Source organism: Globicephala melas, chromosome 1 (genome assembly GCF_963455315.2).
Source record: "Globicephala melas chromosome 1, mGloMel1.2, whole genome shotgun sequence".
NCBI lineage: Eukaryota > Metazoa > Chordata > Mammalia > Artiodactyla > Delphinidae > Globicephala > Globicephala melas.
Genome location: NC_083314.1, coordinates 4,930,910 through 4,957,238, shown reverse-complemented (window position 1 = coordinate 4,957,238; position 26,329 = coordinate 4,930,910). Strand labels below are relative to the sequence as shown.

General features: G+C 41.6%; 1 protein-coding gene across 5 annotated transcripts in view; it reads left to right on the top strand.

The window, feature by feature from the left end:
* The window catches only part of CRB1 (crumbs cell polarity complex component 1), a 267,605-nt gene that overhangs the window by 235,101 nt on the left and 6,175 nt on the right, over nucleotides 1-26,329 (top strand). For 3 of the 5 annotated variants that reach the window (XM_060294412.1, XM_060294325.1, XM_030884095.2), the window contains one exon: nucleotides 1,199-1,325. In XM_060294412.1, coding sequence (XP_060150395.1) covers nucleotides 1,199-1,325 — 127 coding nt within the window. Of the gene's footprint in view, nucleotides 1-1,198; nucleotides 1,326-1,896; nucleotides 1,927-23,564; nucleotides 23,930-26,329 lie in introns of all 5 variants that reach the window. The other 2 variants (XR_009563008.1, XM_060294459.1) reach the window with 2 other exon arrangements.

The following is a 26,329-nucleotide window of genomic DNA, read 5'->3' as shown; positions in this document are numbered from 1 at the left end:
TCCAGCCCAGAAGCCTAAGCCAAAAAAGGAAAACAAAATGTCTCAGCTATGCTTGGTATCTAAGGGGATAAGGAGCTGTTTTTCTGGGAAGAAATCTTTTTCCCTTTATGCCTTGGGTTGGCCCTGCCCAACCTACCACTTCATCCCTTCAGTTTGAGCCTAGGGATTAGTGGATGACCCAGGCACGCACGCTTACCTCTTAGGAGGTGGGGAATGAAAAATTGTTTACAGTGGACTTCAGCCTTGTGAGCTGCTCTATAGAGATTCCCAAAGCTGAGGTTTTGTATGAATTTCCCAAAGTAAGAAAGACGCCTCAGTTACCCATCTATCCCAAGGCCTAGCAGGGGGTTTGGCACATGGTTAAGTGCTAAATAAATATCTACTCAATGAGTGATTGGGGAGTGATTGAATAAAACACATAGTAGTTCATGGAAAATTAAGGGGAAAATGACAGTGTCCCGGGGAAGAGGAAAGTTTCTGTTTACCTTAGAATTGATATCACTTGTTTTTGGAAAATTTGGCTTTTGAAAATCATTCTCCCTGAGCATGCAAATATTACACTTAGCTATGAAACTGATTTATTAGCAAGTGCAAGCTTCTATTATCTATTTTGGCTTTTTGTTAAAAATGGGTTTCCCAAGGATAATAATCCCAAATCTCTCAGAATAAACCAAATACACTTTTCTGTTTCTGAGGGGCTTTACCCCTTCGCCTGGGGGCACTGATGCATCAGAACCCTCACAGCTGCAGTGGAGGTCTGCTCTGTAGATGCTAGGTCGAAAAACTACAGCTCACTCTCCTGGTCCTCGTGTACCCCAATAAACTGAACTTTTATAAGGTGGCAACGACACTAACACTCTTGAGAGAGAAGTTGACTTATGCATGGCCCCATTTTGTCTTGGTTTCTAGATATTTGCACCTGTTTTCTCTTTCTAATTAACTGTGTATGCGTCTCTGTGTGTGTGTGTGTGTGTGTGTGTGTGTGTGTACACAAATTATTTTCATTAAAAGAAAAATTTGTGAAAGGAATTTTGAAGATTATCTCCCACATTATCGAGCATATACAACAAAGGGCATGGGGATTGGTCAATTACACCACACTGGTCTAGGTGAATCAGGCCAGAGTTCTCCCTCCCCATTCATTTCACAGCCAATTTATTGAACTGGGGCCCGGGTTTCTGCTGTTTCCGTTTTCAAGGTGTGAAAAGGACATTGATGAGTGTGCCTCCGATCCGTGCCTCAATGGAGGCCAATGCCACGACTTGCTGAACAAGTTCCAGTGCGTCTGTGATTTGGCCTTCGCCGGCGCGCGCTGTGAGCTGGACGTAAGCGGCCTCTCCTTCTATGTCTCCCTCCTGCTCTGGCAGAACCTCTTCCAGCTCCTTTCTTACCTCATTCTGCGCATGAATGATGAGCCCGTGGTCGAGTGGGGTGAACAGGATGATTATTGACGTACCTGTGAACATTCCCAAACTTTAAAGCCATGAATTTCAAGAGATGCCTTGAAATAAAAACCATCTTGAAAATCAAAATAAATTCAAGGACTATTTTAAGCATATTGCAGGCACTTTATGAGTATGTCAAATATTTACCTATTCCGGCTTTAAATGCAAAAAAGAATTGTTGTTCTTAATATGAGCAGAAACATCTCACTGTTGCGAGTATTTAGTACAAATGTGCCATCATTCTTAGCGCTTCTGTATTTGAATGACCACTGCAGTAAGAAACAACTTTCTCCCACACCCCATTCTTGTGTGTGCTTTTACAATATAAGTTGCCCTCATTCGCCCTCATCCTCAGTCATTTATGTTCTTTCATTCCTATCTATTATTCATGACATGACAATTTGAAAATTACTGATTAAACTTTTTGTATCCATCTATGCTCTTATACAAGCTGTTCAGATGAAGTGTTGCCAGTTCTCTGGTAAGTTAAAAATATATATAAAAAGAAAGTGGGAAATTCCATGAAATCCCTCAAAATCTAGAAAGAAAATTTTCTAATACAATTGGTATCAATTCTCAAGTTATATGCCTCACCAGTATAATTTACAATTCCATAAAAACCTTCCTTCCTCAGAAAAAATGACAGATAAAACCTTTCTCCATTTCTTTTTCCTGCAATATTTTCTATACAAGTAATAACTTTTTGTTAATTGCTTACAGATTTATGAGCTTATCGACATTTCTATCAAATGGACTAATCTCAATTGCTTTTCAATGCATATTCAATAAAGGAATAAGCATTATTGTATATGCATACACTAAAAATGTAAATTATAAAGCTTGAATTTCTTGGAGGCATATTTTTCTAAAATTTGCAAGTAAATTTATCCTCTTCAACTATCTGAGAAAAAAAGCATAGTACCTATTATAATCAAAGTATATTTGGCATTATGACTTTTTTAAGAAATAAATACCTGAAATGACAGATCTACAAAGTAAATTAATAAGGTATGCAAAGATTAATATATTCTTGCTTAGAGTATATAAAATAGTAATTAGAAAATAACTTTATTTGCTAATATTTTTATTGCTTCCACACTGCATGTTATCATTTATGCTAAATATCTTTGTGTGGATATACCTTCCAAAGGAGCCATTATTTGTGTTCATTTAAAGGGAAACTAATTTGATCCTATGAATTAATTTAGAAAGCAACTCTAATAACAATGGCCCACCAAATATCATTTTGTAAATGTGTTTGTGTCTTTAGGAGCTGCCCTGGTTTGAAAATATGAGGGTAATTTATCCATTGGGTGATATCCAATACTCACTTAGTCCCAATTGTTTTAAGAAACTTGTTTTTCTTTGGAAATAACCAAGGTAAACTTAACTATACCATGAAATCAAAATTACAAAGTAGTATACTATAAAAGAAAAGGAAATATCTTCAGTTTTATTTTTCAACAATAATAGAAGATTTTATGCAGCAAATTTATCCTGTGGAGTGCTAGCAGGCACTTAACTGGGAGAGACTCATGTTGAAGTCTTTCCTTTCTACTCCCTGCTCCCCTCGCCTCCACACAGTATGTGCCATCCTGCCATCTCAGCTGATCTGTTCCAAAGCTAGATTTCATGGCAAGAGACGTGGGGAAAACCTTCCCATCAATATTTGCATTCCCATATTATCTGAAGTAAGCATAAAATTGATACAGCCAAAGACCACATGTACAGTTTTCACATTTGCTCCCATTGGGCATATCCATAATTATATACTTACAGGTCATTCCAAGTGTAACATGTTTCCTTCCAAATATATTTAAGAATCACTCACCATCTCTTTCTCTGTACAATTCTGATGGCTCTGTTGTCACTGTAATTGTCAGTAGTTGCTTTTCTGTTTTCCGATGTCTTGTCATAGCTGACTTAAAAACACTCCCTTTTCTCTGTCTTCTTATTTTCAATTGCATTGTGTGTGACTATGGCTTTTGCACATTTGCACAGAAAAATAAAACCATTGTTTCTGTATCTCTACTCCTCATCCTCTGATAACTGTCTTCATTTGGCTTGACTGTGTCTTGCACGCTAAGATGTCCACAAGCCAGGCGCGCGCACACACACACATACACACACACTCCACATAATGAACACAGAAGCACCTGTGCTGATCACCCTGAATTGTGGTCTCTTTCCCCAGATGTGTTACTGCAGGTAAACACCTGCGGCAGTCAAGGTCAAAGTTCCATGTATTCATACTTTCCCTCTGTGGCAGGTATTCCTCTAGTTGTAATTCTAGTATTGATGACATCCTCAATTGTTCTTACTATTGTTTGCATCGTCCCCACCAGAGCTAGCCATAGTTAACTTGGCTCTGAGGAGGGGCCATCTCACCTGAGTGACAGAAATTCACACAAACTCCTCTAGACCCCATTTCTGAAGCATAACCTATAGTAGTTGAATTTAAATTTTTTTTATTTTGTTCTTTTTTAAGGTTCAACATTTGAACTAAACAAGGCTATATCTCTGTCTTTGGCCATGCCTCTTCCTTCTGTGTGTGTGTACATGAGGAGTGGTTTTTATCACCCTCCTTTTTGGAGAACAGGGAAGCTGAGAAAACAGGGAGGTTGGGAGAAATTAGTGTTTTGACAGCACAGAAAGACAAATTCACTTAACACTCTCAAGAACCTTCTCTGTGCCAGGGACTGTGATAAACCTTTTATAAATACATATTTTTTTCAATATAAGGGCAACCAATATCTCTCACCTTCCAAATTCTTCACTAAATTGTATTTAAAGATCCTTTTGCCACGTCTGAGTTTTAAAACAGAAGTTATTCAGCTTTAATTTTGCAAAATTTAAATGGAGCCTCTTCTAGAAATGGTTATACATAAAATTTGAGTTTAGTGATTTAGGAAGAAAACCAGTGAAAGAAATAGGAAAATTATTCTCAACTACCAAAATTATTACTGATGTGGACTAATTTCATTTCTCTACTTTACTCTTTTGATTTATTCAAAAATATCTGATGAATACCTACTATGTGCTGTGCCCTGGACTAGGTACTGAGAATACAAGTGTAGATTAGACACAGCACTTGCCCGCAAGTTGAGGGTCTTGTAGAGCAGGGGTCCCCAACCCTGGTACCAGTCCACAGCCCGTTTGGAAGCCGGCTGCCCAGCAGGAGGTGAGTGGTGGACAGGTGAGCTGAAGCTTCACCTGCCGCTCCGCATCGCTCACATTACTGCCTGAGCCATCCCCCCGTCGCTGGCATTATTGCCTGAGCCATCCCCCTGCATGCCCCCACCTCCGGGGTCTGTGGAAAAATTGTCTTCCACAAAATGGGTCCCTGGTGCCAGAAAGGTTGGGGACCGCTGTTATAGAGGATGTAGGTCAACAGAGGAGGAGAGTTCCTGGGTCCGTGTTAGGATGGAACTTAGTGCCAGCTCTAGAGGAGCACAGAGGAGGGGCATTTTTGCCCAGTCTTAAAGGCAGAAGGTCAAAGAAAGTCCCAAAGCCTAAGGGGAGATTCAAAGGCGAACAGACATGAGGTTGTGTCAGGAGGGCTGGAATAGCAGGGGGCATGTCAGCAGAAGGGGCTGCAGAGGTGTGCAGTGTGGCCATGTGAAGTTGGCGGGGGTGGGGGCCGGGGAGGGCGGAGTAAGCCTGAGGCTGCAGAGTCAGCGGAAGTGAGTCCTTGGAAGCCATGTCAGGGACCTAGGCTTTTCTTCCTAAGAGCAATGGAGAGTCTTTGATAGGGTTCAAACAGAGAGGTGACATGATTACGCTTGCACTTTAGAAGATTACTTGGGCTTCTAAGGAGAGAATGGCTTCAAAGCAGGCCAAGACTGGACCCATAAAGACACATTTAGGAGGCTGTTGCAGCGATACAGACAAAAGGGCAGGGCACTTTGAGCTACCTTCTATAGTGAAACAGGATGTAGAGAAAGGGCTTCATTTAACAAAGTTTCAAGCAGTAAGATCTTATGATTGTTTGGGAGAAGCTGTAGATCTGAGTACATGAAAAGTTAAATTTGGTGAATCTTATTTTTAAAATTTTTGTTAGTTGGATAAATGAATACATGTAAGGTCAATGGATTATCCAAGTACAATTATTAGTTAGTGTGAATATTCCAATCTGAAGTTCAAGAGACATGGCAAGCTGGGAATATGCATTTCGGAGTCTTATTATAGATCTATTGAACTTTTGCATTTTATTCTCCATATCTGTATTATTTTTTGTATTTTTGAATTTTGTTCACTTGTATTTTTTTAGTATTTTTCCAGCTTTGTTGAGATATAATTAACATATAACATCCTGTGAGTTTAGGGTGTCCAGTGTGTTGGTTTGAAACACATGTATTTTGCAAAATGATGACCACCTTAGCATTAGCTAACACCTCCATCACATCACATGATTACTATTTCTTTTTTTGTGGTGAGAACATTTAAGATCCTCTCTCTTAGCAACTTTCAAGAATACAGTATTATTAACTATATATGGTCACCGTGGTGTACATTAGATCCCTGGAACTTATTCATCTTACAACTGAAAGTTTGTACCCTTTGACCAGCATCTCTCCATTTTCCCCACTCCTCAGCCCCTGGCAGCCACCATTCTGCTCTCTGCTTCTTTGAGTTCAACATTTTTAGAGTCCATATATGAGTGAGATCATACAGTGTTTGTCTTTCTCTGTCTGACTTGCCTCACTTGGCATAATGCCCTCCGGGAGAGGCCACCGCAGTGAGAAGCCCGCGCACAGCAACGAAGACCCAACGCAGCCATAAATAAATTAATTAATTAATTAATTAATTAATTTTTAAAAAAAGAATATATTTTCTGATACAATAATCTACTATGCTGCTTCCTTTGAAACTGAAAGACTAACACCATCAGTTCTTCCTCATTCACCCTCTGAAAGGCATCTTTATCATCCATAGCAAGAACGGACTGGGCCTGGATGCTTGTCCTGTTCTTCACATGCTTTTGAGAGCAAACTTTGCGGTTGGCATTGCTCTGCAGTCAATCAGTTTCAGGCAAGATCGGTAATCGAATCAAGGCAATAACCGGGGGAAAAACAGAGCATCTGGGAAAGTTTATTTGGGTGGTGTTTTTCTTTTTTAACTCTTATGGTAAAATCATGATGTTAGAAAAATATTCCATTGTAAGTGTAGGGTATCCTCTAAAGGAATATTAAGATAATTCTCCTTCAGTCGTTACACGGAAGTACATGACACTGAAATATTAGACAGAACCACATGAAATTGCATATTTTGCAAACATGGCAACTTCATATTGTTTTACCTATTACATAAGAAGGGCCTGATAAGTGCCAGGATGCTTCTCCTAAATTTGGAATTATTAATGCAGAACAGAGAATCAAAGAGTTAAAAAGTTCTCATAAACCATCTAGTCCAACTTCTTTCTATAAAAGATGAAGAATCTAAGGCTCTGAGAGGGTATGCCTTACTTGATGTCTATTCATGTCCTTCCCCCCTTTTTTAATTAGCTTTTTTTTTTTTTTTAACTACTGAGTTGTAGGAGTGCCTTATATATTCTGAATATTAATCCCTTATTAGAAAGAGAGTTGGCAAGTATTTTCTTGGAAATTTCATAGGTTGTCTTTTCACTCTGTTGTTTGTCTCCTTTGCTGTGCAGAAGTTTTTAAGTTTGATGTCGCTCTACTTGTCTGTTTTTGCTTTTGTTGCCTGTGCTTTGGGCATTGTGTTCATGAAATCATCGCCGAATCCTGTGTCAGGGGTTTTCTCCCCTATGTTTTATTCTAAGAGTTTTACAGTTTCAGGTCTTATGTTTAGGTCTTTAATCCACTTTGAGTTCGATTTTTGTGTTTGGTGTAAGATAGAGTCTAATATCAGTTTTCTGCACATGGATTTCTGGTTTTCCCAGCACCATTTGTTGAGAAGAGACCATCCTTTCCCTGTAATGTATTCTTGGCACCTTTGTCAAAGATCAGCTGACTATAGATCCAAGGGTGTATTTCTGGGCCCTCCATTCTGTTCCATTGGTCTATATGCCTGTCTTTATTCTAGTACCATACTATTTTGATTACTTTGTAGTATATTTTGAAATCAAAACTTGTGAGGCCTCCAGGTTTCTTTTTTCTCAAAATTGTTTTGGCTACTCAGGGCCCTTTGAGATTCTGTATAAATGTTAGCTTTTTTTTTTTTTCTGAAAAAAATGTCATTGGGAATTTAATAGGAATAATATTGAATATGTAGATAGCTTTAAGTGATATGGACATTTAAACAATATTAATTCTTCCAATCCATGAACACAGGATGTCTTCTCATTAACTTGTGTCATCTTTCATTTATTTCATTAATATTTTATCATTTTCAGTGTACAAGTCTTTCAGCTCCTTGCTTAAGTTTATTCCTAAGTGAATTATACTTTTGGTGCTATTATACATAGGGTTGTTTTAATAATTTCCTTTTCTAATTAGTTGTTCATTGTTAGTGTATGGAAATTCAACTGATTTTTGTGTGTTGATTTTGTATCCTCCAACTTTGCTCATTTTGTTTATTAGTTTTACAAGCTATTTGTGGAGTTTTTACAGTTTTCTACATATAAGATGTCATCTACAAACAGACAAGTTTTAGGTATTTCCAATTTGGAAGACTCTTATATCTTTTTCTTGTCTAATTGCTCTAGCTCAGACTTCCATTACCATGCTGAATAGAAGTGGTGAGAGTGGGAATTCTTGCCTTTTTCCAGATTTTAGAGGGAACGCTTTCAGTTTTTCACCATTGAGTATGTGGTCTTTTCATTTATGGACTTTATTGTGTTGAGGTAATTTTCTTCTATTCCTAGTTTTTTGAGTGTTTTTATCATAAAATGGTATTGAGATTTGTCAAATGCTTTTTCTGCATGACTTGAGATGATCATGTGATTTTTCTCCCTTTATTCTGTTAATGTGGTGTATGACACTGATTAATTTCATATGTCAAACCATCCTTGCATCCCTGGGATAAATCTAACTTGATCATGGTGTACAATCCTTTTCATATGTTGTTGGATTTGGTTTATTAGTATTTTGTTGTGGTTTTTGCACTGACGTTTAGCAAGGATATTGGCCTGTAGTTTTCTTTTCTTGTGGTGTCTTTGTCAGGCTTTGGTATTGGGGTCATGTTGATCTTATAAAATGATTTTGGATATGTTCCCTCCTCTCCACTTTTTTGGAAAAGTTTGAGAAGAAATGGAGTCAATTCTTTTCTTTATTTTTATATTTTAAATTTTTAAATAATAATAATTATTTTTTTTGGCCGCACTGCACGGCATGTGGGATATTTGTTCCCTGACCAGGGATCGAACCCGCACCCCCTGCACTGCATGCATGGAGTCTTAACCATTGGACTGCCAGGGGGGTCTGGAGTTAATTCTTTTTTAAATGTTTGGTAGGACTTACTAGTGAAACCATCTGGTCCTGTGGTCTTCTTTGGTGGGAGGTTAAAAATTGTCACATTTTCGGGCTTCGCTGGTGGCGCAGTGGTTGAGAGTCCACCTGCCGATGCAGGGGACCCGGGTTCGTGCCCCGGTCCGGGAAGATCCCACATGCCGCGGAGCGGCTGGGCCCGTGAGCCATGGCCGCTGAGCCTGCGCATCTGGAGCCTCTGCTCCGCAACGGGAGAGGCCACAACAGTGAGAGGCCCGCGTACTGCGAAAAAAAAAAAAAAATTGTCACATTTTCTACTACTTACATTAATAACTCCAGTTTCTCCCCCTCATAATCACGCTGAGAGGCATTATTATCTTTATTTAAAGATAAATAGAGACTTAAAGAGGTTACCTGAATTGCTCAAGGCCAAATATATAGGAAACATCAGAGCTTGGGTTCATCAGAGTCTTCCATTTCTCATGCTAAAGAAAGATTTGAGATTACCAATTAGGAAGGGGATGTAGTGATAATTAGCAGGAGTTCCTTTGTTATTGTGGTCCAAATTGGCAAAAATAAAAAATGTTAGCCATCATCAAGAATGGTTTTGAAAACCAAACAGGAACTTCTTTCCAATTCAACCCTGAAACTTTGGTGCCTATGACTGTTTGCGACACCTCTAGAAGGAAAAGGGAGGTGACTGTGTAATAGAAGACAGGGGATTTGAGGAGTGGGCAGATGGGTCTAACAACAAAATTCCTCTTTATTCTGGCTAAATGAAGAGTCTGAACATTCATGTAAATGAATAGATGGCCTGATTGAGGGAACCTGTTCAGAAAGTCCCAGATTTTCAGGGTGGGAACCATTCATTGAAACACAGTAAATCTAGCAAGTGATAGGAAATTCTTCTTTATCCTAATAAACTTAAACAAAATTCATTAAATTAAGAGAGCAAAGCAGAAAAGAAAAATAGACTCGGCAGGGACTTGGGGTTGTTTGTGGATGACAGGGTCATGCACGGTTTCTGAGAGGATTAGGGTTGTGTTTGATCCAGAAGGCTGATGTCAAGGGTGACGCCAACCGGCCCACATCCTCGGGCTCCTGATGGGAACAGAGCACTGGCCAAGGGCACAGCATCTTTCTCTGAACAGCAGTCTCTCTGGGCTCTCAATTTGACTTTCAGGAAAGAGGCACCCAGAATGACATTCTCTTCAAATCACAGTTTTAAAAAGCCCCGTCACTTTTCACTGAGTTTCCGCTAATTAGCATTGAGGAAGGAGTAAATATAGCATTAACACAGGAAAAGGTTCTTAAATGTTATTTTGATGTATCTCAATCACTGAAATCAGGTCTGATTCAGTTCACTAATCTGTTTTCCTTTCATCTTTTCACACATTATTAAGATTTCTGCTTCACCAACTGTGATTAATGCTCTTCATTTCTTAATGTGAGGTCCTCGCCACCGGCTTCACAGAAATCACGTAACATAGAGTTTCACCTTCAGGACACATTTCTTCATGTCAGAACACATTTCTTCATGTGTCCAAAGTAGAACGGAAACCAGCGATAGGGAGCAGGGCTCCTGGATTGCAGGCGTAAGTGAATTAATTGGTTGGTGTTAAACCACAGACAGCAGAGGGAAATAAGCAGGTTGAAGTCTGCCGCTGAGTTGACTAGCTAACCAAATCATACAGCTTTTTAGCTACCTGTCAAATCAGTTCTCATCATTAAAAAAAAAAAAAAAAAAAAAAAACTCCCTGAAGTGATCCTTGCCTTTTGCTACAATATTGGACTTTGTGGAAACTGATTTCTAAAATCAGCTATTTACCCATTCATCCACCATTATCAAGGGTCTGCTATAAACAAGGCTCTGAGCCAAGCTTGGTGAGAAACTAAAATAGACGCAAAAGACACGCTCCTGCTCTGAAGCGCTTGGACTAAGGGAACTGGGTGACTTCCACGTATAGCTCCACCCACACAGTTCTCCAATTCTGTAAACCATGGAGATATTTGAAGTGAAAGTAATGTCGTGTGTTGGTTATGACACGGATGACTGTACTACTTATTGTTCAACTGGAATACTTTGAGAGGGAAAGGAAGCACTATTCATAATTACATTGGCACAACAGCCTGAACTGACATTGTTCTAGGAAAACCGAGACACATCCTAGTTATTCCCCCCGGAGAAGCATCATCTCTACCTGACACACTTCCATTCTCTTCAGAATGTCACTGAAGTCGATCACAGATCATTTTAGAAATCAGATGACCACATTACAAACCAATTAACTTCCCAGAATGACTCAAAGTGAATAATGAAGTTGATTGCATCTTGTTATCATTTTCTTGAGTTATTCCGCTTGCTTTTTACTCAAGAAAAACTTTTGGCATTGGTTCCATCTGTTAAAAACAGAGTTGTGATCAATAAAACTGAAGACTACTATCATGCAAGTGAATATCATGATGTCGTCTAGTTCAACATAACATGAATTTAGTTTCTCCTAATTTTTCTTTTCAAAAATGGAGTGTGTAAATTCTCACACAGTATGGATTTTCTTCTCGACTGACTTATACTGGCTTTAGGAAAGGAGGCTGCAGCTCACTGAATCCACTGCTAATCTTTTTTGGGAGAGCCAAAAACTAGGCACACTCTGGGAGATTTCATATGTGAACAAATTTAAATATCAAGATACCTGACTTGAAATTCGTACTTGTTTTAACTTTATTTTTCCTTGACACTTTTGTGACTCATAATGTATATTTATGGGTTATATGTATATTATTTTCCCAACCTTGATAAAAATAGAAAAATTCTTTCCTTCTAAAAAGGCATAAGGATCATGGCTATTATCTTCTTCTCACATTGTAATGACTGGACCACAGATTATTTCACGTGGGATGGAAATCTATTGGAGACTAACTGTATAGAGGAAGAAAGCACCGTATTAAATATAACTCCTCCAAAAACAAACAGGCTATTTGCAAAGAAATATATTTGATCATTTGGAAAGCATATTCATGATTGTTTCATTGTCTACCTGACTTTAATTTAGTTGCACATCAATCTCTGAATAATATTACTCCCACCCACTTCCCCTAACATTTTTTGATAATCCTATGCTGATAGCAAGACTATGTTATAAAGGAAATTTGAGGTACCCGTATATTTGTTATTCAAAGTGGCAAAGCACATATTAATTTCTGATGAATGAATGAAATCACTCTGGTTGATACCTAAAACTCAGGAAAACATCTGTTTTAAAGCGAGTATGTTCCCTCAAATTTTTCAATAGCCAACTTGATGTCGTGTATAGTAGATAATAAATATTAACTAACCAATATAATGAATGAAGTGTTTTTGAGGTGAGTTCAAAGTGGCAGTTTCTAACTTTGAGAACCGTTTGTGTGTATGTGTGTGTATTCAGCCTGTCCCATAGTTATTAAAATTAAGATGAAACTGATAGTGCATATATTAAGTACAGAAAGTTGGCCCATTTTCCCCGCCAAATTCTCAGAACGAAAAAGGCAAGGCTTGGTCTTTAGTAACCCCTTTGGTGATGGTAGTGTCTTGAGGATAAGTGATCTACATTCTCCATTAGGGGAACGTTACTTCCATCCAAGAAACAAATGCTCAGAAACCCTATTATTCATGTTGAAGTGAAATTTGATATAAATTGGCTCTTTCCTGAACCATTTCCCAGAGGAAGCTTAGATTCATAAAGATGTGGGCTCTCACCTCTAACATAGTCACGTGGACACCCAAGGACGCTCTCAGAGCAGCCCTCCGGGATATATTTAATTTGACTTCCTCTTTGCTTTTAGGAAAGCATTCCATTATAGCAGAATGGATAGGGCCCCTAAAAATCTTAGTAATTCAGGAGAGGAGTGTAAGTTTTCTTCTCTTCAAAGATGAATATGTTGAATTGTTAAAATCCATGTCCTTTTAATTCACCTCCTCTAAAACCAGTAGGAACTGACCGCTGTTGCAACTTTGAAAAAAGACATTTTAAAGAATCTGTTGCTCTTTGCTCTGTGAGCTTTGAATTCTCATTTCATCCTTCTTTGCCTGGTCAAGTGTATATGTGTTCAGAACTTGCCAGTGAAGGCTTCCTTTCTCTTCTCCCTCCCCGTCAGGGCTGGGAGTGCCTTCACGCTCCCACACCATCCCAAACACACCTCCACCGTAACATTTAATGGTAACAAGGCTAATAAAGTTTAATAACCGTAGAGCTTACTCTGAGCCAGCCACTGCGCTAAGGGCATCTCACACATTATCTTAATTATTTGTCACAAAAATGCCGAGACTTAGGTGGTATTATCTTCCCATTTTACTGATGAGAACACAAAGTCAGAGGTTAAGCACGCCTTTCCCAAGCAGATCCAGTTCAGAAGGTGTAGCACCAAGCATCCAGGCTCTGGGTCGTGTGCCCCACTTACCCAGGAGCAATGGTGCAGATGCTCCTCGAGGCTGTGAGCTTCAGGAAGGCGGTTTAACTTTGAAACCTCAGTGCCTGTCAATCCTGCCTGGCAGAGCAGGTGCTTCAGTACTTACTGAAGGGATAAATAGATGGACGAATGAATGATTTGTGGTATGGGGTTTACACAGAGGTGGGGAGGGCAGGGAGAGTTACGCATGGAAGATAATTGACCCAGGTCTTAGCATGAGCAGGAATTTTCTTAACAAAACAAAAACTCATGTTTTCCTGACATGATTTTTGGTTTTGTTTGATTGTTTGTTACCAAAGGGCTAATTAAATTGGTTTTCACAGAAGAAATTAAGTCACAAATAAAGTTGTGTGCCTGCTAGCAAAGAGAGCTCAGGATCCCAAGTTCTCGTTCGTGTGTAAGGGCCATGCTGCGTTTATGATTACCCACTGCCTAGATGATCATGAATTCTTCTTTGTATAACTGCATCTGCCTCTCAAGGGTTTGAGAAAGGAAAGCTGGAGAAGAGCCATCAGAGCCATAAACTTCCTTCGGGATCAACGGAAAGAGGCTTTAAAGACCTAAGACAGGGAGGGAGATTTATGGCACTGATCCCAAAAGACGATAAACATCGGACTGACTGTTGAAGAGCCCTACGCAACGAGAGAGGGAAAGATGCCGAAGAAATTCAGGTGGTGCCAGGAGAAAAGGAGGACCTGGGAAGGAGCTAGAGTTCTTCCCAAGTAGAAAGGGCCCTACGGCTGCCACACATGCCCGGGGACGTGGATGAAATGCCCATATTTGCCCCGAGAACACCATTAGCAAGACCAAAGCTTATCATTTTTCACAATTTGTCTGGTCAGACAAGCCTCACAAAGAAATGCCCAAATGTTCTACCCTTTTCGAATTCAGCTGCACCTGAGGGTTTGAGCCGTCCACTCCCTCCTCCTCATTGCCAACTTATCCTCCCTCTGAGCCACCTTCTTCTGCAGTAACTGCTCCCGTGAGATGAGCTGACATTCTGGGCCTCTCAGCAGGAAATCCAAAGTTTTGTCCTTGCACACGTCCCGCGACCACGCAGGGAACTGTCGAGTCAGTGCCGTCGCCTGCCCCCGAGAGTCAAAGAAGTAACCACCGCATCCACGCGTGCATTTCTACAACCTGTCTGACAGTGGGCTGGACACAGGGCGCGAGGAAGGAGGGCAGGGAATCAGGGAAATAGAATCTATAATCCCTGCTCTAAGAATTTCAAGAAAACAACAATCTAGTTTCAGAGGAAAAAGAGAAACTACAAGACATATTGAAAACAGCCCCTGATTTATGTTACTGAGTAAAAGCTCAGTATGAATTCACAGAAGTCTGGTCACTATGAGCTATTCCAAGAGGGGGAGTTTTCATGGAGGTTATGGGAATTAAAAGAGGCCATAAAATACGAGAAAGATTATTTGGAGGACAGAAAACGGGAGAGCATTCAAGAGAGAAGGAAGGTCACAAGAAAAGATGCGATTGTGGGAACAAAGTTTGGATGATGTGAAGTACACAGAGTGACCAGGCCTGACTAGGACAGATGAAGGATGCTGGGAAGTGATGGGATGTAAAATCAGATAAATTCAAGCTAGGGCAAGATTATGGATCCAAGCTCCTGTTGAAATCCGGCCCGAGAAGGAAGAGTCATTTCCTAATAACATGATTTAGGCCTCTCCATGCTTTCCTCTAAATTATTACCAATAGGTTGTGATTATCTGTGGGCTGCCACTCACTTTGATTAGAAAGATTACCTTCCACCAAAAATGGTAGCACCTTTCTTTAATGATGGTTTTATTTGACTGATGAAAACGCCTCAATGATATTCTCAGTCTTATTCTTTCCTATTAGAACTCAAACTAATACAAACTGTTCCTTGTTTCAGATATTCTATTTTTTTTTTAAATAGTGCTGTTCAGGCAGGAAGTTTTGTTGAATAGGTTTGGTGGGGTGGGGGGCTGTTTTTTCACTAGCTTATTAAAGGCACATATTCTTTAACTTAATTTTTGATTTCTACCAATTAAAATTTCCTCTAGGCATCGTTTTGTTAACTACGATTGGCTTTAAGCATCTTTTTTAAACTTCACTTGTATCTTTCTAAAGTTCTTATTCATTAATTGAGGATTTTCAGGCCCATGATGCTCTCCCTTTTCTTCCCAAAGGACCAAGGGCATGTTTTGGTCTGAGGAGATTCAGATTGTCTCCCTTCCCTAAAAATTGAGCAAATTCCCTGGATCAGCACCATGAAGAAAAGATTCTTTGAGGCTATAGACTAATGCTGCTATCATTCATCATCTTAAAGTACATAAAATTAATAAATACATTTAGTCACCTTTTAAAAATATCCCAATTGTGCAAATCCTTATAAAATGTACCCTAGACCAAGCAGGAGGTGGTTGAAGCATTTCTGTGGTTAGTGCCATCTATTTTCAGAGCTAAGGAAGCCAGAAGTTTCTGAAAGTGGACCATCAACTGCCCAAGAAGAGTCACCAGCCCAGGAAACCCCACTGGCTCAGGGACCAGGTGACCAGGGCCCCCTGGTGTCTCTTCCTACGGGAGCTGGGCTTTCTCTGATGTAGAGCTGTCCTGATGATCAAAAGTGCCCAACGTGTAGTATCTCATTTAATCTTAACATCAGTAGGAATGTTGTTGCCACTTTACAGATGCCAAAACTAAGGCCCAAACAAGTTAAGTGATTTACTCAGACTCATCACTGATTTTCCTCCAAAATACAATCTTGGGTTTCTGTTTCCTAAATTATAAAACACAACACTTGGAGATTGTTTTTAAGCAGACTGCCCTACCCAAATATTTCAGAAATGTTAGCATTTCTTAATTGTAAAATGGGTGTTTGAAATAGGTACCATTATATATAGTTTAAAGAAATGCAAGTGTTTCATGAGACAAACTGCATCCAGGGAACTCTGGAATGTTTTGAAGAACATTTCCAGGGAGAAAATGAAAAAATGGAAATGGAAGATAGATTGTAAAATCTCCTCTGTGGCTCTCATGGAATCCAGTACCTATTTATTTTTACCAATTAAGTCCTGTGAATGCTAAAGATATTCACAGCTGGCAGTATGTACGTTATCCTAATTTGCAGCTTCTTGAGGGTAAAGGTCATGTGTGTTTGAGCTGGGATAACTCCATTGCCACTTAAATTACCAAAATAAATGCTCTTGAATTACAGAAACCAATATAAGCATCTCAGTTTAATATTGTATTTGCAGAACCCTAAGTGATGACTTTGAGCTTCCCACTCACCTTGTGGGGTGAGCTCAAGAGGTACAGGTTCTGAGTAATTGCATATAATTTGTCTTCTGCCCTGAGACAGAAATGGTGGCGTGCTTGGCAGGATTCCCACCACGGCGGTGGAGGCGGGTTGGGACTATAACGTGCACCTTTGTACAGAGGCATTCTGGGATGTAAAGAGCCTGGGAGGCATTGTGAGAGTCACGAAGGTGATGTGCATTTGCAAAGGGCAAAGCATTTGAGTGGCTCCCTGATCAACTAAAATATTCTGGGAGGGAGGAGTAGGCTGTGTCCCGCTTATTAACTCACATGGCACTGTTAGCTAGAGCAGATTTGACAAGGACACCATCCTTGGCCCAATTCCCTTTTAAGGTATTTGTTCACTGATTTACTCATTCCAGTGGTCACAGATTGCAGTTACAATGACAGGCTCCTGCTGAGTTCTCTGAGTTCAAAGTGAGGCCCAGGTGGGCCTTGACACGCAGATCTGCCAGGTCTTCCTCTCTACCTGACAAGTAAACCAAGTATCACCTGGATAGATCAGGAGCTGCTCGTCATCTATGTCAAGTTTGCTTTTGCATTTGTTTTACAATGCTATCTAATTTGTCAATTCAGTCAAAAATAACTCGAGCACCTACAATGTGTCATGAACTCTGAAGTTGACAGGAGAGAAGAAGATGCTATATTCTGTTTGAGTGCAGCTTTCTAAATATAGAAAAGTTTGGATCTTGAAATCACACAATAAGACAGACACATGGCATGTAATGAACTGTAGGAGTCCACGGCCGAGAATACGCCAATTAGAATTTTTGCTACACAGTTCAAAGCGTGTTCTTTTTTGCGGGGTGGGGTGGGGGGGCTATACGCGGGCCTCTCACTGTGTGGCCTCTTCCATTGCGGAGCACAGGCTCCGGACGCACAGGCTTAGCGGCCATGGCTCACAGGCCCAGCCGCTCCGCGGCATGTGGGATCCTCCCGGACCGGGGCACGAACCCGTGTCCCCTGCATCGGCAGGCGGACTCTCATCCACTGCGCCACCAGGGAAGCCCCAAAGCATGTTCTTATAAATAAAAGTAGGTAGACTTTATAACATTTTGTACACAGGTAATGCTGCCTTCCTTGATTTTGTACATGGTAGTGTAGGATAACATTTTTGCGCCAGACTTTATGGGTAGTCATGTGCCATTGCAGTGGGACAGCTTAAGTGCATTTTAGGGACTCCTGTATCACCATCCTCATCAACCGGCATTTACTGAGCGCAGGAACTATAAATCATACTTATATACTTTATATAGAGTAAAATATGCATGCGTGTTTTCACATAAACAATGTTGAGTCCACTTTTTTAAATCTACAAGAAAATAGGAGCTCCTATATAACGGTTTTGAAATTAGTGTCTCAAAAGGAGTATAAAAACAACCCTGTCATTCTTCCAAGCTCATGGAAACCTTAAATCCTTTGGCAGTGGGTGAAATGTAAAAGGCCTTCTTAGTTTGCCCCTGAGTGTTCCCCAGTGTCCTAAAAGCATTATAGACTTCTTCATCCAGGAGGAAGCAAAAGAACTTTGGGGAACCAGGTATAAATGGTGCTTTGGGGAACCAGGTATAAATGCTATAGCTTCCAGAAGGATTAGCTCCTTTTACTTGGAAATTAGCAAATGGATGTACAATTTTTAATTATAAATTTTAAACTTTCCATCAAAGTCACATTGTGCTGATGTTAGTCAAACCTAATCTAGGCATTGATTCAAGAACCTGCTGATGGAGTAAAAAATACATGGAAACTTGTTAACAAGAAGTTCAATTTTCTACATCTCAGCAAATCATGCCAGAGTGTCATGTAATCTGCTGAGCTCAGGCAGCCCAGAGCCAGGGAAGATCTCTTTCTTTCCTTCACCATTAATATTTACAGTTGGAAGCACTATGTGGCTGCAATCTCAGTGCTGCACCTACAAAGGGAGTTGTTGGCTTGATACCTTGTTTTCTGACACTGAGAAGCGAGGAAACAGCTACCTTCTTAATCATCACCTGATAACATTGTGTTGAAACTGGAGGGTAGCACAGGGCTGTTTTATACAAGCAACAACCCTGGGAGATTTTCTGCATTGTTTCCTTGTTTTATTTCTTGATAGACATGCTGGGGTGTTAAAAGCATGGGACTGAAAGTTGTGAATTCTGGGTCCTTTTCTTTGTTCTCCCCCTGAATTTTTCAGGGTCTATGCAGGCACAGTATATAGAGACAGCTTACCTCCCAGACAGCCACTGTGTGCTGGGCACCTTCCTAGAACTCACAAACAAAATCCTTCCACCTCTCAGCCTACTTTGTTGGAGTTTATTCTGACATGCAAAGTCCCAAAAAATTAAACCAACACCGACAAGCAGGGAAACGCAGCTGGTTATATAAGTGCTGTCCATAGCAAGAGACCTGAAGTGTAAAATAACTATTATTACTCATCTCTCAGTGTGTAAATATGTCGAATAAGGGTAGCTTAGTTGAAATTCAGGGTAGATTTGGGGTTACAGCTATATAGTGCTCTACCTAGGATGCATCTGTGCATAACTGAACAAGCCCTGACCGTTTGGGTACCGGATCTGCTGCTTAAGTAATTTGTTACTTGGGACAAATTGCTTAAAAGATCTTTTAATTAAGGGCAATGATCTCTGTATCATTAGACTAGTGTGAAGATTAAAATGAGGTGACTTGTCAGATGCCAGGGAAAGATTAAGTCCTCAGGTTTTAATTACTTTTCCTTTTTCCCCTATGTACCACCTTTTAGTTCCAAAGTGTTTTACAGCTGATCTCATTGTAGAATATCGAAAAGATGAATGGCCTAGGTAGAATGTACAAATAATCAAAGATCTAGTTGCCACCTTGTAGTAGAAACACTAGATTTATTCTAGGTTCCTGAGACCAGGGGAAGAGGCCTAAAAAACGGTAGTAAAGACATTTTAATAAAAGAGAACAATGAAACCATTGGGTAGAGGGCCAACCTCTAAGAACCTCTAAGGATAAAAATGCCTCTTAATATGGAGGCGATTCCTCCCCAGGTCCGCCGCGCAGAGGAGTGGTTGGCTGAGGTGAGCCACGTTGTAACTCTCTTTCTCTTCTCAGAGCCGTAGCTATCCCTTGTGTCGTTAAATCAGAGCAGATGGCTTCCTTTGACACCCCGCGCTGTCAGTGGAATGTAAATGCTTCTCCTCACAACACTGAGAGTCCTGAGGCTGTGTGTTTAATCTGTGCTGTGCGAGCAGAGTGACCCTGAAAAGAACATGAGTGCAGAACACGTTTGGAGAATTGGCAGCCATCCTCGTAAACAGAATCGGGGAGGATTCTGCAAGCCTGGTGACTAATCTTGGTTTTCTTCCCGAGGCTCTTAGCACAGCCATATCCCTGAGGACAAGTCATCTAAATGGTGGTGGAATAGAAAAGTTATAGACCCAAGGGAAATACTTTATAAAGGTGGGAGAGCAGTGTTATTCTGGGGTCTGGGAAAAGAAGCAACAAAACTGAAGAGGCTTAGTTTATAGCTTGAATTCTCAGTTCTCAGTCTCTTTGGGAGTTTAGAAAACAAAATTTCCACATGTTTCAAATTATTTAAGTTAGTAAGGGGAATATTCTTTAGGCAATTACTCCAAACTTCAGGAAAAAAAAAAGAATGTAAATAATTAAAATTTCAGTATGACACAGAATATGAGAAAATGCAGCAATCAGCAAAGTTTATCCGGAGAAAAGCCTTATATTTTGGAATATTAATGACAAATTATAGAACTAAAACACAATTTAACATGTTAGCTAGGTTATCTCATTCCTTCTTAAAAAGGTCTCTGAACTGGATAGGAAACAGAATCTGATCTTCTTCTTATTAAAACAGTCACTAGAAATTAGTCAGTGGCAAAAGGAGAAGATTCGTCCTTTGAGCCCTTTGTAGGGAAGGAAGAGAACTTCTCAGGCAAGAATCTCCTAAACCGTTATTTCAAAAGGCAATGCAGACACGTTGTATATCATAATTACTGTGTACATACACCTAGAGCTCCAAAAGTGTAAAATAACCAGCACAGCTATATTGTCTGGTCTCATTTTATAATAGGCTGTCAAAGTCTATGCTACTTGAATACGTAGAGATAGGGCAACTGTAGTTCAGCAGGATTTTTAGACTGAGTTAAATGCTGTTAGACTTTATTTTTGTCCCCCCAAGAAGGAAGGCTGTACATCCTCAATACCACTGTAAATAGATCTTTACCCCCAGTTGCATTTTGGGACATTTAGGTGGACTATTATCAAAATCAGACATAAGGTTTTTGTGTTTGTGTTTTGTTTTGTTTTAATCCTGCCATAGACTTTTACCAAATGGCTTATTTGGAATTTGAAAGCCTGACTTCTGAAAGAACTCCTTAGTTCTAAAACTAAATACTACTTTAATCAATCTTCCCAATATGAAGGTTTCTATCTTTGCTGGTGGTAAGGTACCCTGGTGTTCTAAGTGGTGACAAGCTCATAGATTTTTAGGAATGTTCACTTTGGATCCGACCAACCTCAGCATGGCAGGCTCCTTCCCCGTTAAGACGTAGCAAGTCTCAAAACGATTCGGAAGGGAGAGAGCTGCACTGTGAAAGGATTCCAGTTAAAGCACGCAATGCTGCTTTCATCTTCCACGAGGCAGACTTTGAAACTGAAAATCTGATAATTTGATGTAAACCAACAATGACAATAGAAATAGCTACTTCTGAGATTTTTTTAAGAGAAGGTACAGGGTATAGACATTCATCCATGAAACACTGGAAGCAAGGGTTTTCATTTCTATTGTTGCTTTGTAAAATAAGAATAGAGTAAATGGCACAATAGATTATATAAACAACGACTTCAATGACAAGCTGTCAAAGTTAAGGTAATATATTTCACATGGGTGACTTGATGCCACACTTTATCACCTGCACGAGGGGAAACCAATTTGAGTCTGGTCAATAAAATACAACCTCCAGAGCTGGGCCTGGGGCACAGCTGACATCATGCGGCAGAGCCTGGTGACTTGGCACTCACTTCTGCTGGGACCCAGCAGGCGCTGGCACGGCTGCCATGTGGGGGAGGTCAGACATTTAAGCTCGATTTGGTTAATAAACATGGACGCAGGTATGTCAGGAGGGAGGATGCCGTTGATCTTCATGCTCTGCTAATTTAATGCAGGTCTGAGGTATCAGTGGAACTAGTTATTCAAAAGCTGGATTTACTGCAGTCTCACAACTGTTGAAAATTAAACTACATGTGCTGCAAGTTAGGGGTTACTGGAGTATCTCATTATAGAGGCTGTTTTTTTCAGAGGCTGGAATCTTTGCTGAATTACTGAGGGACCTATTTGAATGTAGACTTGGACCAAATAATTTTCTGATAAGTTGGCCATAAATCCTCAGTAAAACAAGCTTGGTGTTCTCAGCATATCTGTTAGCGTTTTTGATCATTTGTATGGCTTTCCTTTTGCTGGTCAAATTATCCTTATATGCCCCTAAAGCCCCCCTGATGTGGATTAAGCCAACACAAACCAATAGACCTTCATTCTGGCAACTGGTTCTGATTTGGGGGCAATAAATACAATGACACAGGCTAGATTACCTTTGCCAAAAGGACATGTGATAAGCCATAAGGATGTTGGGGATTTGGCATTCTTTCTCCTGCTTAATGTGAGAATGAATTAATAGCATTTTTTCACCGACTGAAGAAAGTTGGTAAGAAGAAAGAATTCCAAGTGAGGAAAGGGCCAAGGTACAGCCTTTAGGTCAGGAAGGACAATGCCAGGAGATGGTGAGGAAGTCCACGGATGCCCACTGTGTGCCTGGCACTGCGTTAGGCTCCAGCAGGAGGGTTAGGGCCAAATGTGTGAGGAAACTGGCATGTGATGTGATCCATGAATGTCTCAGTGTCTAGATGGGAGATAAAACCATCGATGGGAACAAGATTTACTAGGCAATAAAAGTATAGCAGGGAGAGAAATCAGCAAGACCCAGAGTAGCAGAAGAACAAACAGATAGTGAAGAAGCAAGATCCACAAATTGGGGGCTTAGAGGAATTATTTTCACGGTAACATCATTTTTAAAAGTATTACTTTTCTAACTTTTTTGGGAAAAAAAATGAAAGCTAAAGAAAATCAGAAAAAAAAATAGTGCAGTGAACACATGTCCTTCATCCAGTTTCAACAGTTTTTTAATATTTTGCTCCCTTTCTTACCTCTATATACATACTTTTTTTGCTCTAGCTTTAGAAAGTAGGTTGCAGACGTTGTAACACTTTACCACTAAATATTTCAGCGTCTCCGAAGAAAGAGGACTCCCTTCTACAACCATATACCAGTATGGCATTTAAGAAATTTACCATCTCATATACTATCCATGTTCAGATTTCTCTAATTGTCCCAAAATTGTCCTTTAGATTTTTGTTTTTGATCAAGGATACAATCAATTGCATTTAGTTGTTAGTTGTCATGTCATTTTAGTATGATTTAATCTCAAAAGTCCCCCTGCCTTTTTAACTTGTTTGCTGGATATTCTCTTGCTTTTGAAATGTTGTATAAAATCAATTGATATACTTATCAATCACCTTCTGAAATCTATAGACCATGTCAGAGAATGGGTATAAAGAAATTTAAATCTTTCTGTGTCCTCCAAAACCCAGGTTAGTAGAGGACTCCTGGCCTATGAGGCTGATAGGTTTCTTATAAGAGGTGTAGGTCAGATGTGCTAGGAAAGAACCTGCAGAGAATATCTATGAAACTGCGCGTGCGATTCTGTCCTCTGCTTCGCTGAGGGAGAGGAGAGAAGCTTCCTGGAAGGGAACCTGTTGTGGTTACTGCCCAGGTTGGGTGAACGCTTTCCTGACACATGGGCTGCTGCTTCTCCGCGTGGGTCTCTGCAGAAGCAAGAAGCACTTCCCTCCACCGGCCTCCCAGGCAAGCAGGAAAGGCCCAGGCATGCTTCTCCTCTCTCCCGCTGGATCGTGGTGTTTCCTTCTGCCTTCAACACGCTTCCTCACCTCCTTCTTCCAGCAGCTCCCTTTAAGAAAACTGGAGCATGTCATGAAGTCCACCTTCTCGCCTTTCTTTCCTTCATAATCGCCTCTAACCCGTCGCCTGAACTGTGGCGGTTTGCGTAGCCGCCCGGCCCGGGACTATCACTCCACGGTGAACTCTCTGAAGGCGATGCCTATGCCTTTGGATCGCGTGTGTCCAGGACCCAGGGAGCTGCCTGCCACGGTGACGGCGTTCACTTACGATGCGTGAGTGAATGAGCGCATGAACAAATGGGTGGACCATGTCCCCACCAATAAACTCCCGGCAGTAGAGAAGTCTCCCGACGACTGAAAAAAGAATCGAATCAAGGCGTTCAACAGAGCCACGAGCACTACCAGTGGGTGAGTCAATAACAATTGATCGGCCACTCTGTGCAAAGCACTGCACTTGGTCGTGTCGGAAAGTTCCAGAGGAAACAGATACTCATCCGTACAATCCTGAGGGGCGGGGTGGAGGGTGGCCTAACCCCTGATGAACAGGGCAGCACGTTCAACTGCACGGGACAGTTCACGCCGGACAGGCCGGGCCGCAGCTCTTCTAAACGGGGCTGAGCCCTGGGCTTCCGGGAATGAGATGCTGGGAGGAGAGCCCGCGGGGTGCCCGGGGGGACTGCAAAGGGCAGCTAAGCCCCAGGGTGTTCAACCTGGAGGAGCGGCATGGGCGGGGGAGGGGCGGAGGAGGCTGGTTCCTGCTTGAGAAGGGCGGGTAAGGACAGTCGCTTTGCAGACGTGCAGGGCGTAGCTGATGCTGACCTTCACAGGGAAATGGGGGCAAAGTCAAAACGAGCCTTGACTTAAAACTCAGCAGGTTAGGCTTGACACGGTTAGGACTGATGCGGATAGCATCCGTGGGCTTCCCAGCCAGGTAAGCAAGCTCTTTTTTTTTTTTCTGTAGGGCTGGCTGGCTGGGGTAGATCCTGGGGCAAGAAAGGATGGCTAGAGGACCGTTTAACCAGCCACGTAAGAGACAGTTACTGTCTTAACCAGGTTGCGACCCTGAGAATGAACAAGAGAGCAACCCGAGCGGAAGGGCAGGGGACTGCGTTCTGAGTGGATCCCAGTGTAAAATAATGAAGATGGAAAGGGCGTCCGATTGACAAACACAAGTGTGTGCAGCTCACAGTGTGGTGTGCACTACACAGCCCGAGTCTTCAGCTGGCGACCACTGTTTTCTGGAATGCAGAGAGAAAGAGAAGGAAGGGAAGTATGACTGTCTACCCAGGTTTTCTGAGACCAAAATGGGCCATGATAATGTCCAGGGGGTCACCTAGCGGAGACAAAAAGAATGTTTCACACATAGAAAATGGTATTAAAAAAAAAAAATGATCTCTCGCATCTCCTGCTTGTGTCACCTGATGACATTCCCATCTGGGCTCTGGTGCAGGAGAAGGTGAAAGCAGACTGTTTGTGGCGGATTCCACAGAAAGGAATAGTAGCCAAGTTATATAATAATAGTAGCCCCCTTCACTCTTTGATCACGTGGTTTCTGATCTGCCGCACCCCCCGCTCCCCCCCCCCCCCGCCCAGTGTCTGCCCGCAGCCCCTCCGAGGCGCCCTGACCCTTCAGCGGAGTTAGAGAGCGGCTGTCTCTCCTCTTGTGGGTCACAGGCTGAGGGTGTCCTCCTGCAGGAATCCCTGGGGAGAAGCTCTGTGCATGAAATTGAGAGCTCGCCATGTGCTGCTGGGCAAGCCTTCTGCCCAGTGGCGATCACCGCGGGGTCCCTGGGGCACGGATGCCGGTCCAGGGGCTGGGAGGCAGAGGATGGAGCTGCATCTTGATGGAACTTCTGCCTTGGGAGGGGAGGGACTTCCCCCGTGAACTGTTAGGTGTCCCAGGGCGTGACGTGCTGGAGAGAGATGAAGTTGATTACAGTTAAAGAGGGCAATCAGGCAAGGCCTCCCTGAAAAGGTGACAGGATGTGATAATCCCTACCTGGAATTTAAACGTTTCTGTGCGTACAACATCTGGTAACCCCCCTGACCCAGGGTCAGCAGAAAGGGCAGCAATTATCTTCAAACAATGAATTTACCAAAACATAATGAAATCTGAGTTTGGGCTGCTGGGATTTGGTTCTTGTATGAGGCAAAGAGTGAATTTTTATTCATAAGACCTGGTCTTCCAAGGAGAACAATTATATCACTTACACCACCTGCTTAAGGAGAGAGAATAGGAAAGCCGTGTCTCCAAACTTCTGGCTACATCTATGCTTCTGCTGAAAATGTGGCGTCCTGAGTAGGAAAGAGCTTGTGAGATATCGGGGCAAGAATTCCAGACCCAACACTAGATAGGTGGGGTTGGGAACTGCCGGGCTCACCACTGTATTCTAGCTCCCACTGTGCTCACACAGAGGGCGTGTTCAAGAACCACTTGCTGAATGCAGGAATAACTGTGTCCCTTCATGACCAGTGTCACAGCACCCCTCAAATCTCAGAATAATGGTGCTCTTCCCCTAAAAGCCCACACACGTCATGCGTGGGCTGGTGGTCAGTTGTGAAAGAAGCGATGCTTTCAACTAGGGCTGCAACCCCAAACGTGCAGCCTTGTGCTGGACCAGCTCCTTTTCTGATTTGTCTCCTGTGTACCAAATTTCCAGTAGCGATTCCAACGTCTTCGGTGGGGCCTGATGTGGAAATCGCATTAAAAGGTTCCCAGGACAGCACCCCTCCGGGAGTGGGGGTGGTGCCCGGAACCACCTCGTGTCGCCGGGTTTCTCCATCACCAGGCTGTCAAGACGGTCCCCA